Source organism: Micropterus salmoides, unplaced genomic scaffold, assembly GCF_014851395.1.
Source record: "Micropterus salmoides isolate LMB-PRFRI ecotype aquatic unplaced genomic scaffold, ASM1485139v1 Ms_hic_scaffold_17, whole genome shotgun sequence".
Classification (NCBI taxonomy): Eukaryota; Metazoa; Chordata; class Actinopteri; order Centrarchiformes; family Centrarchidae; genus Micropterus; species Micropterus salmoides.
The window spans coordinates 8994777-9013876 of NW_024040817.1; the positions used below are offsets into that span (position 1 = coordinate 8994777).

At 39.0% G+C, this 19100-nt stretch overlaps 1 protein-coding gene across 3 annotated transcripts in view; it reads left to right on the forward strand.

Annotated features, from left to right (window-relative positions):
• Window positions 1-19100, forward strand: part of pvrl2l (PVR cell adhesion molecule related 2 like) — a 280996-nt gene that overhangs the window by 112922 nt on the left and 148974 nt on the right. For all 3 annotated transcript variants that reach the window (XM_038724482.1, XM_038724483.1, XM_038724484.1), the window contains exons 2-3: window positions 6424-6536; window positions 9992-10235. In XM_038724482.1, coding sequence (XP_038580410.1) covers window positions 6424-6536; window positions 9992-10235 — 357 coding nt within the window. The remainder of the gene's footprint in view (window positions 1-6423; window positions 6537-9991; window positions 10236-19100) is intronic.

The window sequence follows — 19100 nt, forward strand, 5'->3', positions numbered from 1 at the left end:
TAACCCTGTGTACCTGCAGGTTCTGCTAAGACATAAGTTTTTTCATTCCTGGGTGAAAACAGAAATGAATAGATCTTAAATGGCCAATTTTGTCTGTATATAGATGAGTCATTTAAGATCAGCATTTTCTATTTCAGGGCTATAGAGTGTGAATATTTAGTTATATCTAAAGTCTATAGTAGGTGCACCAAAGCGGCCGATCACACTGCCAGTTTTTAATGTATTACTTTAAATTCTCAACTGTTCAATGGTGGACAGATATTTTGCGAACATAATATGAAGAAGTGAAATGGAGAGGTATCCCACAGTTTTTGTTAGCATTACAACATTTAAAGTATAATATGCATTCATGCCTACATGTGCCTGCCTGTGTAGGTCAGTCAGGTCTGGTCAGTACTCTGTGTGCTTGGTTTGGTCACAATGAAACAAGCTGTAATTCCCTGTGTCAAAGTATAAAAGATCCATAATTCTAAAGGAGCTGTCACGCCATCAGCACTTGTTTCTATTGAAAAGACTTGTTTCTATTGAAAAGACTTGAGATACAAGTGTGATGAGTGACCAAGCATTAATTATGAGAGACACACAAGACATCTTGTGTCAAAATAAAAATATTACTTTTATGGAAAATGTCATTAATGGGTTACCTCATCACATGCAATTGGATGTAATTAACCTCTCCAACACCTGTTATCTTATTCAACAAGAAATGTATCCAATTGAGCACTTTACCACTGACAAACACAAACACTGATAATAACACTGCCATGACACAGAGGCTACCTATCATCTGATCTTCATCTGGACTCATTTCTGCACAATAATTAACGGTATCAGAAATAATAATATACTGAAAAGATATATCACCAGCAGTGTATGATGAAGCCAATTTTATGTTAAAATAAAAATCCATGCAGCACCTCCAGCTTTTCAAATGTGTTAATTCTTTCTATTTTAACGTTTGACAGCTTTTGGCAATCACCCAGATAAAAGCTGACATAACTGACATCATGACAGGCAGACAAACAAACCCAAAACAAAACAGCTGTGGTTCACTGGCCTCTATAAGTATGTGATTTGGATGTTAATGGGGATGAGTGTGCACCCCATCAGCATATTCCTCACGCTTTCACTGCATGCCTGTCTACATGGTGAAAGCTCTGCATAAACAGGCAAATGCCACAAGCCTCTAAATGTCAATTAACTGTGATTCATGTCTCCGGTGCATTGGAAGGGAAGCAGAGTGTGGCCATTTATTTAACCGCGTCCCATCTTGACTTTCCATTTACGTTTAGCTGATGCTCCAATCCACAGTGACTTCCACTGAGTACAACAGTAGAATAAACTGCAGATTGCATGATCATTGGGGTTGTGAGCAAATAATGGAAGGATCTGAAATGATATGGGTAACAATCAAGAAAGTGTGTGCTTCAGTAAAGTTGGGAAAAATACACAACTGGAATATAGGTATTAATATTGTCTCATAAACGAACTTTAGTTGTAGTTCCATAGTTTCTTAAAAGAAGAAAGAACTGCATTTTATGTACCTTCTGTATCTGCATAAAGGAAAGAAAGACATTAATGACAAAAAGACAAATAAATCTTTATATCTGAATTTATTTTGAATATTGAAATATGTGGATGAAAAAATAAAAGAAACAAAAATCAAAATTTAATTATTACAATTCCAATTACAGTGTAAACATTCTGTACTTTCACCATCTATTTTTCTTAGTTAATTCAATTTGCCTAATCTTAAGCATAATAAGCTGCTCTTTTTAATCTTCTCCCATTTATCTCTTTAATTTCAGAGCTGCCTTGATTACCGAAACATTTGTTGAACAGTGTCCCCCACTTGCAGAATGAAAGAGAACAAGTTTTTATTGCGCGGGAACATTAAACCGATTTGGAAATTGCAGTATGAATTGTTAAAAACGAACTTTACAGAGATACTTCAATATGTTGGGGGACTCACAAATAAATAAAAAAAATAATGCAGACGTTTAGTCTCTATGGGTTGACCTCTACTAGGTCTCCCATAATGAATCACTTTTCATTAGATCATCTCTGCCTCCAAAATGCACACTTCTTTCAAACAGCACACATTAATTCTCTAAGGCGGTCTTTATGTTAAAGGCCTCATTAGGTGCTGGTGTTTTGCTTAAGTAGCCTCTAGATGCTAACTTTAGCTATTGTGGGGTAAAGTCATGGTAGTTTGCCAGCATATGCATGCCTTCCCACTAGGGGTGGGAATTGCAGGGTTCCACACGATACATGGCTCACGATAACGATAATATCACAATAAAGCAATTCTGCGATAATGGATATATTGCTAGACAATCCTAAAATGACACATACTGAGATCTGTCTACCTACGAATACAAAATGCCCACGAAAAAGTTTTCTCTAGTCATTCCAAACTGTTTTAAAACAGCACAGTTCTGCAGCACACTGTATATTTAAATTACAGAACTATGAAAAATTATTATAAAAACATTTCTTTATAAAAGGCACATAAAAATGCAAATTCACTGAATTTTTGGCTGAAAATACAAATTTCTGTGTACCACCTAAGTCTAATATGTTCATCACATTATAGTGATAACTGTTCAGTGACATTGACACTGTTCAAGACACTGAAGTTAGCAGCTCTTTGGTATTTCACAATTTCGCGATCGCAATGCTAATGTCCATTAGAACATTGATGGGGATTCCCATTATATGTTAGCATTGAGCTAAACGTCAAAGCGCAATTTTTTTGGTATAACATTATCAATATGATGGCCTGAAATATCAATACAGTATCATGGAAAAATGTATAAAGATATATTGCTGTATTGATTTTTTTTGGCACACCCCTACTTCACACCTAAATAACTTTAGATGGATAACTAGCAAACTCCATACTAAAAGTAAAGCATACATTCCAGATTATGTTCTCCAGACATAAATATGATTATCTATAGTTGTCAGATGAAGTTTAAAATGCATATATGTGAGTACTGAGATACTTGACCCTAAAAAGCAACCAGCAAAACATTCACAAGTGCCAACATTTTTGCAAGAAAGGTGGTCTTGTAGGTCTGTAAGAACTATAAGAAGAGAAACTTTCTTCATCTTCATCCTCATCCTTTTGCTCATCTCGTCTCTCGTAACCAGCTCTGTCTCCATGGGGCTTTTTGGAGTCAGGCTTTGAGGAAATGAATCATTTCTGATATGATCCTCATGCTCTCTGCTTCCTTCCTTTCACTCTGTCAGTGTTTTACTTTTTTTCCCTTATATCTCTTTTTGGCCATTTTTAAACTTCCCATTCTATGTGGGCTTCTTTTATTCTTCTCCATTTTCTCTGGATTCTTCTGTATTCCCTCCTCCAGTCTCCCCCTGCAGCTCCATCACCTTCAGTCACTTTACTTTTTTAAACCTTCTTCTCTGTGTAACTCTTTTATTCTGTTGCATTTATCCTTCCCTATACATATTCTTCCATCTTCTTTTTTCTCGTTTCATTTTACGCTCATTCTGACTTTTCTTTTAGTATTTAGCTCTTTTAGTCTTTAACTACCTCATTTTTCTTTCTCCATCATCCCTTGTTCTTCTCTTTTTCCCTCTGGTTCTGTTTTTATTATTTTCCCCTGCGTCACAGACGAGATTTCATTGACCACTATGAATAACCCAAAGGTTCATGTGATTCATGGCTTTGGTGAGACTGTCTGGTGGGTGTGCTTTTGCAATGCAGCATGAATAGTTGTGTGTTGATGTGTTTAATTAGGGGAAATGAATCTTTGTTTGTGCACGAGAGAAGAAAAAAGAGAGAAGAAGAATGTGATGGAAGGAGATGCAAATAACGGAGATGAACTCTTGGCTCATTGCTGCTATTCTTGTTGATTCAGGCCGTGGAAAAACTCATCTGACAACCGTAGTCCCCATTTATGTGTTTTGCATGTCTGTGTATGTATGTGTATGTGCTTCTTTCTTACAGTGGGAATGGATAACTGGTTTGACAGCCCATTGTCTCCCTCGGGTTAGAGACTGTGGTTCAATGAGTTTGTCTCATATGCACACACATTACATCGAGATGCTCTGATTTATGCACACACACTCAGATGTACAGCAATCACACATGAGCGTACACCCCGACCCCCCCCGTTAAGCATAAATGCATTTACAGTTCTGCTCACATGAGGCGACGTGTGGATGTATGTATGCTGTAAATCCAAAACAACCCAACAGTCTTTACGGCACACACACACACACACACACACACACACACACACACACACACACACACTTGTTAGTGTGAATGCGTTTGAGCTGATTTGTAGGCTAAACCCCAGCCAGCCCATTCACCTCCATGCTGTGGCATGTAACATATTGTCCTAATCAATCCCTCGCACACTAAGAGGCTTTTTCAGTTGAACCACCCGGGGCTAGCTAGCAGTTAGCGAGTGCTTATCCCCTTTTCTTGTGGAGAGAGTAGGAGGCCTGCTCCCCGCAAGAATTTTATCTTTACAGCCGCAGAGTCTGGCTAAGAGGGCAGAGGCCGACGGGGAGGTGGAGAAGAAAAGACCTTGGTAGGATTTGTACCGGGGTCAGCAGGGGGTTCATGGAAGGGGTCTGGATCACTGCATGGGTGCCAGGCAGAGAGCAGTTTAAAGAGCAGGGCTTGGATTGAGAAAATAAAAGCAAAGCATCAGTGACTAAAATGAGCATCCAGAGGTTGCGATGAGGCTCATTGTGGCAAAATGACTTGATTCCAATGCATGAACAATTGAAGATTTTCAAAATGCCACTTGAAACCTCATATGACTGTATGTGGAAGCTGCCAAACATATTGTGTTGCTGCCCTTGGACTAGAATGCATTAATAAAGGATTACAAATTCCCTGTTTAGCTCTCTCTGCTCTTTCCTCTTTTTGTTTTTCTTTCTTGTTCGGTTTGAGTCATTTTCTCTCTTTCTCTGTCTCATGATTACAAGGATTACAAGTTCATTAAAGTTCTTTAATTTCAAGAAATTGAATACAGCAAATGTATTTTGTTGGCTTAGTATATATAATTTTTTACAAGGCACAATTGCAATGATTTGTCTCACTGGTTGAGAGCTGCTTGTTGACAACTAATCCAAATAAAAAGCCGTGGCTGAGAGGCAGGGACAATTCATGTCAGCCGCTGACGTGCTTTTAATGAACACATTTTTCACAAGGTGGTGCACAACAAGACATGGCTAACATACACTTCAAAACCAGTCAGGATCTAGGTGTGCTTTTGTAATGCTGTTGTTTGGCAGAATTTGTCCTGCTCAGGATTTCCTGCTGCTCTAAATTGCAAACTAGTCAGTATTTCAGTAGAAAGCCTCAAATGCACTTTCTGCTACATCAGTTTTATTTGTCAAATCCATCTGAAATTTAGTGGTAGCCTGGCTCTCCTGTGGAGTGTATTTGAATGTAGAGACATTCACACACAGAATTGGTAGCAACACTGATTTTTGTTTGGGGGGGAAAAATAGGGTGTCACAGCCACACAGTGACATTTATTTTACAAAGAGGTAAAACTTGAAAGTATAGGTTCAAAAGAAGTCTTGCAACAGTTGAGTTAGATGATCACAGAATAAGAGACGAATGTTAAGAAAAGTAATTCCACTCGTCCAATTTCAACTCAGTATTCTGAGACAGCCTGCAGGTCAGCAAGTACTGCACAGTGTTGAGACAGCGCTGGGCTCTAACCATCATCCTTTCATCTCTGTTTAAGTTTTAACGGATGGGGCAGTTCTCCCGGCTTGTTTTTGGTGAACCTGTGCTGGCCTGGCTGACCGGCCCTGCTCTCTCAATGCTGTTTTTCAGTGCTCAAGCAAAGAGTTACAGGTGCCTTCCACTGAATTTTAAACAATTAGAGAAGCGCTACTCAAGCTGCTGTGGTGTTCCTAAAGGCTCGCCCCCTAGCGATGCCTCCTGGTAGACGAGCTTTACGATAATGAGGAGCGCCTAGCTGAAAGAAGTTGGCTAAGACTCTGCCTGAGGCTTGATATCAAAGGCTCATAATTCAATTTTTTTTCTTTCTCTTGAATGAGCTTAAATGTCTCTTTTTGCTTTCTTTGTCTCTTTCTTAATTCTTCCTAGTTTCTTTTCTCTTATGTTTCTCTATAACCTTGTTTTAAATCGTTCTGACAAAAACAAAATGAGTGGGAGGAAAAAACATCAATCACAGCCATTTTATTTAAATAACACCAGATTCATTATGAAATATTACTACTGCTACTCCACTGTTATCTGAGTGGTCTCTCTCTCTCTCTCTCTCTCTCTCTCTTCACTGTCTTAGTTCAAGTCCCTCTTTAAGTTTCAATGCAAACATGTTAAGTTATTTTATTAGTTAAAACAATATTGGTTTTGTGGATGATGCAAAATCTCCCTCTTTGTCTCCTTTTTGCTGTCTCCAGGTATTGGGACTCAGAAAGTGCGAGTTGAGGAGGAGCTAGAGGCGTTTCCCACAGAGTCTGTTGATCTGCGCTGCCAATTCATCGATGGAGGAGGCCGAACCAAACTCACACAGGTAGGAAGATGGAACACAGCTTTGTGTTTTTAGTAGCTTTGGAAGCACTAAAACTGAAAGTAAGCTTGACAAGGTACTTATACCTTAAGATATATAGAGATATAATTAGACGACTGGTTTATTTGAAGGTCAAAAAGGTCGGTCTTTCTCCCATGACAGAAACAGCTACACTAGGTCCAAGTAAGTCCTAAATGGTCTTATTCACACTCTGTATGTGCATATTTTGGAAACAGAAAACAAGTCATTAAGTGAGTTTTAAGACACCTTAAGAATGAAACTGTCGAAATATTGTGTAATATAATGTTATTTAAATGTCCACAGAAGAGACCAAAAATGGCAGCAGACAAAAACATCCGATCTTCTCTTTTAGTTAAGTCATCTCATTGCGCCCTCTCCCTCTACATTAGTTTAATGTCACCCAACTGGAGAATTAGTGCCACCAACCGTTTATATCAATAACCAACTAATAATATTCGTGTAAAAGTAGATGGAAGTTGGTTATGATGGAAATGAGTTTCAGGAAATTTGGTTAAAACTGCGCTACATTTTAATGGAAACTTGACAATTGTTGCTTAACAAGCAGTTCATTTACATATTAGAGTTCTTTACTGGCCAGCTGTATGGCTTGGTGACTGTATGCATGTGTGGTAGCTCATGGACGTGTTCGGTTTAGCTTAGCATAAGTATGGAAGCAGGAGGGGAAACAGTTAAGGCCTGGTATTATTTAAAATGGGATGATTGCGCACATTTTCAGACAGTCAAAGGCATTCATTGTGTTGCACTTGTTTGTACACACAGAAATTGACAGAGTAATCATATACAGAATGAAAAAAGCGAGCTTAAGAGCTTTCAACCTGCATACTTTCTCACCTTCTCTCAGCTGGCCAGTCAACTGCTTGTGGGATTGTCAGTTTTGGAAAGAAACAATGTCAACATGTGCAAATGATTAACCTTAGGTGACCTGAACACTGAGCTGTCTATCTTCAATTTTCACACACAGCTCATTTCACTTTACATACAAGCTGATTCTTTAATCCAAAGCAACTTACAATTGCTATATACAGTAGGTCAGAGGTTGCGTGCCTCTGGAGCAACTACAGGTTAAGACAGGTGAGCGCACACGGCAAGTAAATGAGAACTTCTGATTATTTGGAAGTCAATTAATTTTATCAAACCCCAGGTGACAGCGTATTTGACACCACCTGAACTGTTCTGATGTACTGTGAGAACCAAGTAGACTAAATCCAAACACTATGAGCTGTTTGCTAGTTCAATTTGATCCTTGTGTGGTCTGTCCTCTTCTGAGTTGTGGATGGAATCAATAGGCAATTTGTTCACATATAAAAACTGAAATTGCTAAATTGCCCTCTACAATATCTCTACAATCTACAGCTAACGAGGGAGCCTCATCCACTAATTTGTGCTGACATTTGGGTTACATTCCATCTTCTTCTTAACAACCTTCAACCCTCTCTACCTTCTCCCTCCCTTTCCTGTAGATGTCATAAATGTAATAGATGTTGGCTAAACGTGTATTGATGAACTTTAGCCAGCAGTTTGTATTTAACACTGTCACTTTGAAAATGGAAGAGAACAAAATCAATTTGGTATAACATCACAGTATTCTCTTTCTTGTGGTAGTCTCATGCAGCCATAACAGTTATCAATATCTTTGATATATCACAAATCTAAAGAAAAACACCTGTAAGATGAATTTCTCTCAAATTATGTTTTTTAAAAGGCTGATCGTTGAGACAGTGTTTGCAAGTCTAAGACCTTTAATATCATCTGCAAAAGATTATTGGCTTCTTATTTAGAGAGCTTTAAATGAGTTTGACATTTTGCTATTATAAGCAAAATTATTTCAGGTTTGAAGGAAGATAGAAGAGCACAAATACCAATATTTGTTCAGGTAAATGTCAGAAATGATGGTGTATGTATATGCATATACTGCTGCTGCAATCTATTTCTGTAAACATGACTTTTTTGCATTATTAAAAGATCTGTTTTTTAAATATGAGATGAAAGGGACAGGAGCATGCTGGTGTTCTGAAAACAATGGAAAGTTAGTTATTGTAGTTTAGCTCCTGATTTCTGCCGACTTACCAACACGGTCATCAGTCGGACCTGCAGCACTGGCTATGACATGTGGAGGCAATAAACATGCTTTAAAACCCTTAGAGAGCATCATACAAACTACATAAGAACAATCAACCCCATACATTTCATTATCTCCAATGTCCATTGCAAATAAATGTGCTTATGAATCACAGAAAAATAAACCCCTTATGTTTTCTTCAGCATCAAAGTGATCAGAGGCAGTTGTCTGTACACTGCAAAAAAGAACCACTAGTAGATAATTCGGCACACTTTCAACTAGTTCTGGATATCGATCGAGCTTTGAACTTTTTGTACGCAACGTGGAGCCCAAATAATTGGAAGAGAGACTGATCCTCGCCGTTTGTGAGTTTCCAGAATCTATTACTAAAAAGGACATCAACAGGAGGGGATTCGCATGGCAGAGCATCCCCGTAAAACTAGACAAAGTTATGTAGCCTATAATTTTAACTTAAGTTAAATAGGCTACAGCTGTGTAGCGCACAGAAGCCGGTGCCATGGTTACTCTCCAAAGAGCACCTGCCGTTCACTTGCGGAGCGCTTGTCTCCCTGTCTGATCACCGGAGCAAAGAGCGACCCCGCGGGGCCAAGCGACTACGTTGTGATTTTAGAATGTTCCTAAGACCGACATTTTCCCCAATACTAATCAGCATGCAGTGCGTAGCTCTCCACTTCGCAATGGCATTTGATCGCTTGTCTTGCTTTTGTTTTTATCTACTTCTCCCACATGCTGCATCCAGCGTAGTCTGCCGAAGCCTCCCTCCACTGCTTGTTTGGGTGGGTGATTTGCTGGCTGATCAACATCCCACCCCTCCTGTGACCCATGGTTTGAATGTATGTGTATTCAGAGCCAGTGAGCAATGGACTTTCAAAAAAATAATAATAAAAACTGCATTAACGTGAGATAAAATAATTGTCGACGTTAACTGATTAATGTGTTAACGTGATAATAACGCTTTAACGTGCCCAGCCCTACTTTTAACCCTGCCAATTTGCCAAAATGAAGACAAATACAGGCTGAATAACAGGGCTCATGTTATAGCCGACAGTGTAACTGAATCAATGTCAACATCATATTTCCTGTTCAAGATTCCTCTCCAAGCTTTATGGTTGTTGGAGGGGAGGACACAGTTGTCTCAGTTTTGAATAAGGGAGACCCACAGTGTCTGCATTTGATGATCATTTGTGAACAATTAGTCATGCTTTTGAATTCAAAGTCAGATTCCTGCACACCTGGATCCCTGATTTTTTTTTTTATCGTATTAAGAAATTGTACTCCCATTGTTTTTTTTTTGTAAACAATAACCACGAGCTTTCACAAACTCTGTTCTTACCAGGTGTCTTGGATATGGGAACCTATTGATGGTCAAAGGGACAACATTGCTGTCTACCACCCTATCTATGGACAGAGCTTCCCCAACTTGTCCTTCAAGGACCGAGTTGTCTTCCTCCACAACAGTCTGGAGAACCCGTCCATTAGGATTTCTAACCTAAGAATGTCTGATGCTGGCCGTTATACTTGCGAGTACGCCACCTACCCTTCTGGAAACGAACAAGGGACAACCGCACTCATCATGCTTGGTGAGTAGAGATGTAATGTGTCTATGTAAGATTACATAGACCTTGTTTCTCTAACAGAAACAACAAGCTGCTGTATATTTCAGACATAGCATTTAGCTTTTCAGGTTTTTATCAAAAAAGGACCATAAAGGGCTAGAACACCAAAAGGTCAACAAGTATTTTCACTTTTCTGCAAAACAGGACCATGCTTCAAACAGGCTTTCGAAAGCTGTTCTGCTACGTCAGTCTTGACAAGCAGCTCCCCAGCCATCTGCTTATCGCTGCTTTCTATAAAAGAGGTTCCCATCGGACCCAAAGCTTAAGAAGAAGCAATTTAATGCATTTGATGAGTATTCTCAGGGTATGTCCTGTTTAGATGCAGAATGAAAAACAAGAAGATGGGGGAGAAAGATTCTAAATCAGAATTGGCACTATATGTAAAGCATCACACTTTATATTATAGATACACTTTTCATTTAGACAAATGTGTTGAAGTGATTTGATCAGCAGGCAGTCTGCAAACTGGAAGTCTTTGTTCCAGACCCCTCTCAGGTTCAGCCAACATATTTTTAAGCTCGTTTCACTATTGAGTTTTACTTTGTTTCAGTAAATGACTATAATTATTATTATATAAAAGGAAATACCTGGATTTGTTGGTTGTTGATGCAACTTCCATGTTGAATCGCATTTAGAAAATGGATGTATATGTGCAAAAAGCAGATTAGGCTCACTTAAATGGCTTGTAGTAATTTATTTTCAAACAGTATCTGGGTCACTGGATCACTTTAGTGTTTCGGCACAGTGACACCCAGAGGTGACAGGTTAGCATCCCTTTTGCTGTTATGTAATTTTTTACTTGTTGCTTTTGTTGACTTGCTCAAACAACATTGTATTGTACATTGTATTATCCTGGTGAGTGGTTCAGAATAAAAGTAATTTAATAGATGCTCTGCAGATGTTGACTTTTGCCACAATGACAATAATAGCCATTATGCAGTAATGTTTTTACACAATTGCATCATCATGGTCAACCTCTTGAACTTTTTGACATATTTGAACACTTAAACATTTAAATTAGATTAGAGTTAGGTTTGTTTTGATTATATGACCGGATTAATTACTTTATAAGGACCCTTATTGTGATAATCAGTCAAAGACGATTAGCATAATCTGGCCATAGACAATTCTTGTGCATGTAAATGTACACAGTAGCAGTTGCATACAATCACTTGACATTTCCCTCTCAGGAATCCTGCTTCATACTTCTATTATGATTTCTATTATTCTATCACACTTGCAGGAATTGTATCAGGATGTATCAAACTATGAGGTGGCCTCCCCAAGGGGGTGCAGGAGATTTGAAGGGGGGATGCAGAGGGAGAGACTTGAGGCAAAGACCATGTGTGAGGTGACAGAGACAGGTGCAATGCAATATCCTGAAAACAACGAAGTAAGTTACTGTACTCTGGCCTGGTGATTTGACACACAGCTCATGGTGGCAGTTAGGGTGCTTTAAAACCAGTTTACATCAAAGATCACACTCCTTCACGCATTCATAATGCCGTCACAACACACAGATTTACACATAATGTATATATTTTTATATTCATCTAACTTTGACTTCTTTGACACTTTCTGATTATTATGTTTGACGTCCAGCAATCCATTCAGAAATCATAGGGAAATGATGCTACTTATAACTCCAGAGCTTGCCTGAGAACCTGAAAATTTCCCAAGTATCAAAGTAATCCACTGACATCTGTCTTCACATCCTTGGGTACATTGCGAACAGGAACAGCTAATAACTAATTCAGCAATCATTCAAATTTTCCATAATCCAAAAGAAATATAAGCAAAATGTGCCTCAATTTGTAGCCCACTGCTAACTCCTGTTTTAGTACTGACCTCTACCAAGGTCAATTGTCCAATCTTCAATAATATACTGCAAATCTGCCAGGGCAACCACTATATACTACTATATGTCTATTAGAATTCCAGTATGTCAAAATGGGGTTGTGCCCAACTGAAGCCTCATCCTCTCACCTGTGCATTTATTATGTACTATGCACAGGTTGGAAAATCTGGAATTCCAGATTCATTCAGGAAAAATCACATTCTGATTGGTTGTTTTTTTTCTTCTATACATACCTGCTTCATTTGTTTCTCCAGTGATATTTGAGGTAGCCGCCATGTTTGGTTGGATGTGTTGTCACGGCACACCATTCACTTTAATTAAAACAGTAACAAGCATGAGCGACAAATTCAGCTCGTTTTGTTATACAATTTGCCTATATTGCAATGTTAACGAAAGTGAAAAATAATTAGTGTATGGATTCTTCTTGTCCTGTCAAAATGGTTCTTAAATAACTGGAACACTGACACCCTCCTCTACCATACAGATATTTGTCTTGTGTTGAAAGTGTGGGGACATAATAAACAAAGCTCAAACAATGTGTGTGTGTGGGGGAGGGGGATAATCAGAATGTGGTTAGACACTATACACCTGCTAACTTTTTTTCTCTGCACAGTTTAATTCCCAATTACCAACAGGCTGAACCATTTAGAAAATACAACCCACAATGTGAAATCTGGATAACTGCTTAAAGTTGCCTCACTGTTTTGATTTTTGAAACTGAGTGGATGTTTTGTTACTGTTAGCAGCTGACGTATCCTGTTTATAATCAGAGACAGCTTGTGTTATTCATCCACCCACATGTCCTCCTGTTTGCACTCCGCTTACAAATGAATCAGATGCATGGTGTGTCTCTCGCAGTTAACAGCACACAGGCGGCTTCATGCTTGAATGCAAATAACGATAGTTCCCATACTGTGCTTACAGTATATGGCCTGTAGCATCAGTACAATAAAGAGCTCATACACTCAGAGCTCCTATGATAATGGCAGGCTCAAGGGACGATCTAAGAGGATGCACTTTGAACTAAAACACTGTATTTACTGAAATCACATTCTGTGCAGTTTAATGCAGTCCGCCTGGTGCTTTTTCCTTTTTTTTTTCATATGAGTTTTGTTTGGCAGGATGAGATTTGGGAGACATTTGAGACCTTTTTTCCTTTTTCCTGTACAAATTGGGTGCAATTGCATAATATTTTATTTATTTGATCCCAGTTCACTCAAAGGAATAAGTGAAAGAAAGCTGCATTTCTGAAGTGTGGTGAGTGACACTGTGTAGTTGCTGCCTCAAATGAGGGTTTGGGGATTCCTTATCTGCTACACTAAACTACTACACATAGACAATCCTTTAAGTCACTCTGGAGACACTGTAAGCAGGCAATAATTAAAATTAATTACAGTACCTCAGTAATTTAAGAGGTGAAAACTGCACCAACACTTGTAAGGAATTGGATCTTCATCATGGTCATCCATGACTGATGAAGGCCACAAGCCGAAATACAGTATGTTGTTCTTTATGTGTTGCTGGAGTTTTAACCTCTTCTGACTTTTTCCCTTCTCCATGCACCTTGGAAGGGGGTGAGGTTGTTACAGAAATCCCGGCTCTGCTATCCCAGTTGTTGCAGCCAGTGTGCTTAATGAAAAAACGGGTTTTACAATTCCTTTTGTGCTCCCCCAGCTGGGCCAGTAATGTTTTCCACATAAGTAAACCTTCACACAACAATAAAAAATGCACTGTGGAAGCTTCCCTCACATAGAACAGAGCACACAGGAGATGCAGAACTTGGCTGTATTGTAGAGAAAACACGGTGAGATATTTTGGCGCCCTTGCAGATGAATGGGAGCTAAGCCTCCTAAACTGCTGCTCCTGGCACAAAGCAAAGGGAGACTGGGAAATACCTGCTGGAAAGCTCACTGAGTCGCCTTTTGTCTGGAGTTACACCAATTCCAAGCTCTCCGCGACAGATACTGGTGAACCAAGTATCTCAAAGTCATTGGAAGACAGTCATATTTTACCTTATTGGATATAGACTCTATATGAGCCTATCACATTAAAGCTTATTGAATCCACAACTGCTAGCAGCCAATCATATTACATCTTATTGGATATAGAATCACCAGCACCCAAATCATATCACAACTTATTCAAGTATGAATATATAATCCTGACAGCCAATTGTATTATAACTTATTGGATACAGCACCACCGCCAGCCAATCTTATTACCACTTATTGGGGTGTGAATCACTCACTTGGCAGTGAATGATACCATATAATCTTAGATGGGGACCACTGAAAATGAATGGTCGCCAATTATACTGCAACTTATTGGATATAGTGTAGCCAGCAGGACAGAAATACAATTGCAGCTGAGGGAGAGTCTGGTGGATCAGGAGCCTGTTATAAGTGTTTTAAACCCTCAGAGTTAAAAAAACAAAAATAAATAGTTCTCAATGTTTTGAATTTGAAGAGGGAAACAGTGAGAGTCCAGAGGTTAGAGGAGTGGACTACAGACTGGAGGGTCACTGGCTGGAGTCCACAGATTGAGAGTGAGTAATTTGGAGTGCAGCATCTGCAAACATTTTCTTAGGGTGGAGCCAATTTATTTATTTTTTCTGGCAAAGTAACTTTAATGAAGCCCAATGAAAAGGCAACAAGCAGACAATAAAATGAAGAATAGCAATGTGGCCACTTCTTTCAAATGCAGTTTAGCCACAAACCATGTCCTGAATACGCACCATAGTCTAATTATTTTTTCAAGGACGTATTAAGCTCCATCTAGAAAAATCACACTATTGTTTCACTTAAGTATACAGTACAAATGTAATTATTATGTACATGAACCACCATTTGATGGTGTGTGTATATATATAAAAAAAATGCCAAGAATCATTCTACTACTGATATTCCCTGTTGCCAAATTGGCAATAGGGAATATCAGGTTTTTATTGTTGTTCAACTCAGCTAATGAGACTTTTTCTACCTATGGGGCAGCTCTGCATCTTAAAAACGTTTGTATGATTAAAATGTCTGTTTTATATATATTCTAGCCAGTGAGCCACCTGCTGAACAAAGGAAAAAATTAATGCTCTCCTCTTCTTCGACATCTGGTGTCCAGGGGTTCCTTAGTAAAACATTATAACCCTGATAGTTCCAGTCAGCTGCTCAGTGGCCAACAGCAGTAAGAATCTTGTTTTCCCGATAAACATATTGTTCAATATGTAAATAAACATATTGTTCAATATGTTTATTGGTGCTTTTTTGTTTTTCAAAATATTTATATCTTAATTTAATTGAAATATATTAACTTCCATAGTTACTGACATCCTCAGTTAAGGAGGACCTTTATGCCACAAAAAGATAACCTAACAATAACAAATGTTTCTGTGTACCAACAACTGTATTGAATTGGAACAGCATCCCCATACTTTAAATTGCTGAGTTGTTGATAATAGAAAGGGTAAGTTTAAAAGAAAAATGCCTTTACATTTGCCATCAAATATGAATGCTGAATCAGTCAACATGCAGTTAAATACTGCAGCATAAAGATTCTTGAATTGCAAGGCCTCAAGGTGCTTTTTGTATCTGTATTCAGAGGAAAGTCGGAGGTGGTTTTAGAAGTCAAAATTATCTTTTCAATTTTCAGTTTTTGCAAGTTGTGACTTTGTAAATTATTCTTTTTAGACACTTGTGCTCTCAAGCTTAAATTAGCTAACTTAGTCTCAAACTTAAATTAATGCATTTTCTCAACATTCTAGCAGCCAATAATGGGTTGTCATAACAACACACACACAACAGAAAAACTGCAGTATAAACTATTCCTGTGTCCCTTGAATATTCATGTATTGTTAACAGTTGAGGAATATGTAGAGAGCCAAACAGATGTTTTTCCCAACATTGTCTGGAAATATTCAGCAGCAGTGTGTCAAGCTGAGAGAAGATGTTTACGAACCTGGGCAGCTGGTGAGACATGAATTCCACAAATTTAACAAGATCCAGAAGCTTTTATTGATTTTTGGCTAATGTATGCAGCAAAGTAGAAAATAAAAAATATGTCACTTGGCTTCATTTTTAAGGGTACAGCAGTGAATAAATCCATGTTTAGAGAGGGAGGAAACACTGATATATGCCGCCAGCCAATGCTGCTGAAGCCAAATATGTCTGCTCTGCAGGCTCAGTTTCAATGTTACCAGACATCATTTGGTGATCCTACTTCATGTGGAAAACCTTGTTTATCACTGGTGACATATTATAGGTTATGTAGGCAGTATGGAAGATATAGATGGTTTCCATTTTGCACTTGAACCAATGGAGTTCAAGTATAGGCTAACAAATTAATGTCTTCAGAAAGTGGCCATGTTCACTTTCTCTCTCTTTTTTTTTTTGTCTGGGGAAGCCTGCTTGGGATGAATTTTGAAACATAGGGAGATGGGTTGATGGATGACATTGACAGGCCGTGGCAGTGTATGAAAATGTCAATAAGCAGCATGTGAAAGTTTCACTTAAGTTAGACTTTTGATCGATCAAATAAGAATAACTGCTACAACCATGCTAGCAGCTTTGTGAGGCTGTAATTAGGCACAGCTGTGATTTGAGCTAAATGTTAACATCACAGTGCTAACATGCTCACAGTGACAATGGTAACAGGCTCTTAGTTTAGCATAAACATGATGTGGATTTCATCAGCCTCTAAAATTTGTACAGATTGCTTTAAACAGTTTAGAGAGATAGACACCGCAAACTCGGATTGGAGATGATTCTGGGTGAAATTTGGTTGATTTAAGGAAGTAATGGGTCAGTTATGGCTATGGCAAGGAGGCTTTGGTCCAAAAATGCCTCATCTCTAACTAACTGCATGCAAGATATTGTATGTGCAGCATTTTGATACTGGGCCAAGAGCAACACACCACTTGTAATCTGCTTTAGAGTTGGGGTCTTGAAAAGGCTACAGTGTGGCTGGGATCTGGCCCAGTTCTGCACAATATCAAGGTTAAGTTGGTGTCCTTGCAACCAGTTAGCAGCAATAGCCTCATCACTGTTATTGCATTGCAGAATGTGGGTCAAATGTAAGTATTAATGTGGGTCAGTACTGAACTTCACTAATTTGCTTTCTGGGTGTCTGGTTGGTTTTAACACAAAGTCTGTGACTATGACAGATGTCAGCTGTCCTGTATGAATGCCACCTTAATTCAGCAACAGCCGGCTTCGCACTCAGTTACAAATCTTCGCACTTGGCAAATACTCCCGGCTTGTTTATGATTCAAATTGGCAATCTTCCAGTCACATGCCTTGTTCTGTAAATGCTGCCAAGGTGAAAAGTAAGACCATCTTCAGGTTCAAGTTAGGGCAAGCATCTTGCCATTCTGAAAATATGTACCAGTCACAGGGACAGTGTTTCACAGCTAATGTCTCTCTGAAGGAAGGCACGCAAATGGCCCTTACATGGAAATTTTAAATTTTAAAGTCTAATTGTTTCTAGAGTGCAAATAATATCTCCATATTGTAATCTACAAATGTGAGTGGGAGTTCATGACTGCAATACTTCTGTTATAAAAACCACAGTCCTTGGCTAAACACTCATCAAAATGCAATTTGAATACCTAAAACGAAAGCATGTGGTGAATATGACTTCTACAGAAATGTGTTCACCTTTTAAGCTTTCTAAGTGCTTGGTTTTATAAATCAAACACACCTCATGCAGTTAACGGTGTTAGGAAAATTCATGTAATGCATTTCTTCTGTCCCTCTGTCAGTCTCTTGCATTCAGCCTGTTGATACTACCATGGGGGAGGGGTGCAGTGTTTATTCAGCTCCATTAGCATGGCTTTCCAGTTGCCATCTAATTACTCTGTACTCAGAATGCCTCAGACCGATGTGGGGGGTAGCAGTGGGCTCAATTGGATGCAATGTCACGAAACACATCAGGGATACTCCCGACTTGTTAAAGCCTGCAGATCAATTCAAACCCTTTTCTGCCACTCTGTAGTTCCCTCTCTGTCTATTTCAACTCCTCTGTCGTCCTTCTTGTCTGTATCTTCTCTCCTCTCTTTTGTTTATCGCCTCATGTCTGAACTCTCTCCTCTCGTCTCTCTTCGTCTCAGCTATCCAAGTCTATGCCTGCCTTGTTTTACCGTTGTCCTAGGATACATCAGATTTCAGACTACAGTGGGGAGAAGTATTTGATACACTGCTGATTTTGCATACAAAGCATGTAGACGTCTGTAATTTTTTATCAAAGGTACACTTCAACTGTGAGAGACGGAATCTAAAACAAAAATCTAGAAAATCACATTGGATGATTTTTAAATAATTAATTTGCATTTTATTGCATGACATAAGTATTTGATCACCTACCAACCAGTAAGAATTCCGGCTCTCACAGACCTGTTAGTTCTTCTTTAAGAAGCCCTCCTGTTCTCCACTCGTTACCTGCATTAACTGCACCTGTTTGAACTCGTTACCTGTGAGGAGATCAGGCCAGAACTACACGGCAGGACCTGGTCAATGACCTGAAGAGAGCTGGGACCACAGTCTCAAAGAAAACCATTAGTAACACACTACGCTGTCATGGCCAACAACCTCCTTCCCTCAGTAAGAGCATTGAAGATGGGTCGTGGCTGGGTCTTCCAGCATGACAACGACCCGAAACACACAGCCAGGGCAACTTAAAAGTGGCTTCATAAGAAGCATCTCAAGGTCCTGGAGTGGCCTAGCCAGTCACCAGACCTGAACCCAATAGAAAATCTTTGGAGGGAGCTGAAAGTCCGTATTGCCCAGCGACAGCCCCGAAACCTGAAGGATCTGGAGAAGGTCTGTATAGAGGAGTGGGCCAAAATCCCTGCTGCAGTGTGTGCAAACCTGGTCAAGAACTACAGGAAACGTATGATCTCAGTAATTGCAAACAAAGGTTTCTGTACCAAATATTAAGTTCTGCTTTTCTGATGTATCAAATACTTATGTCATGCAATAAAATGC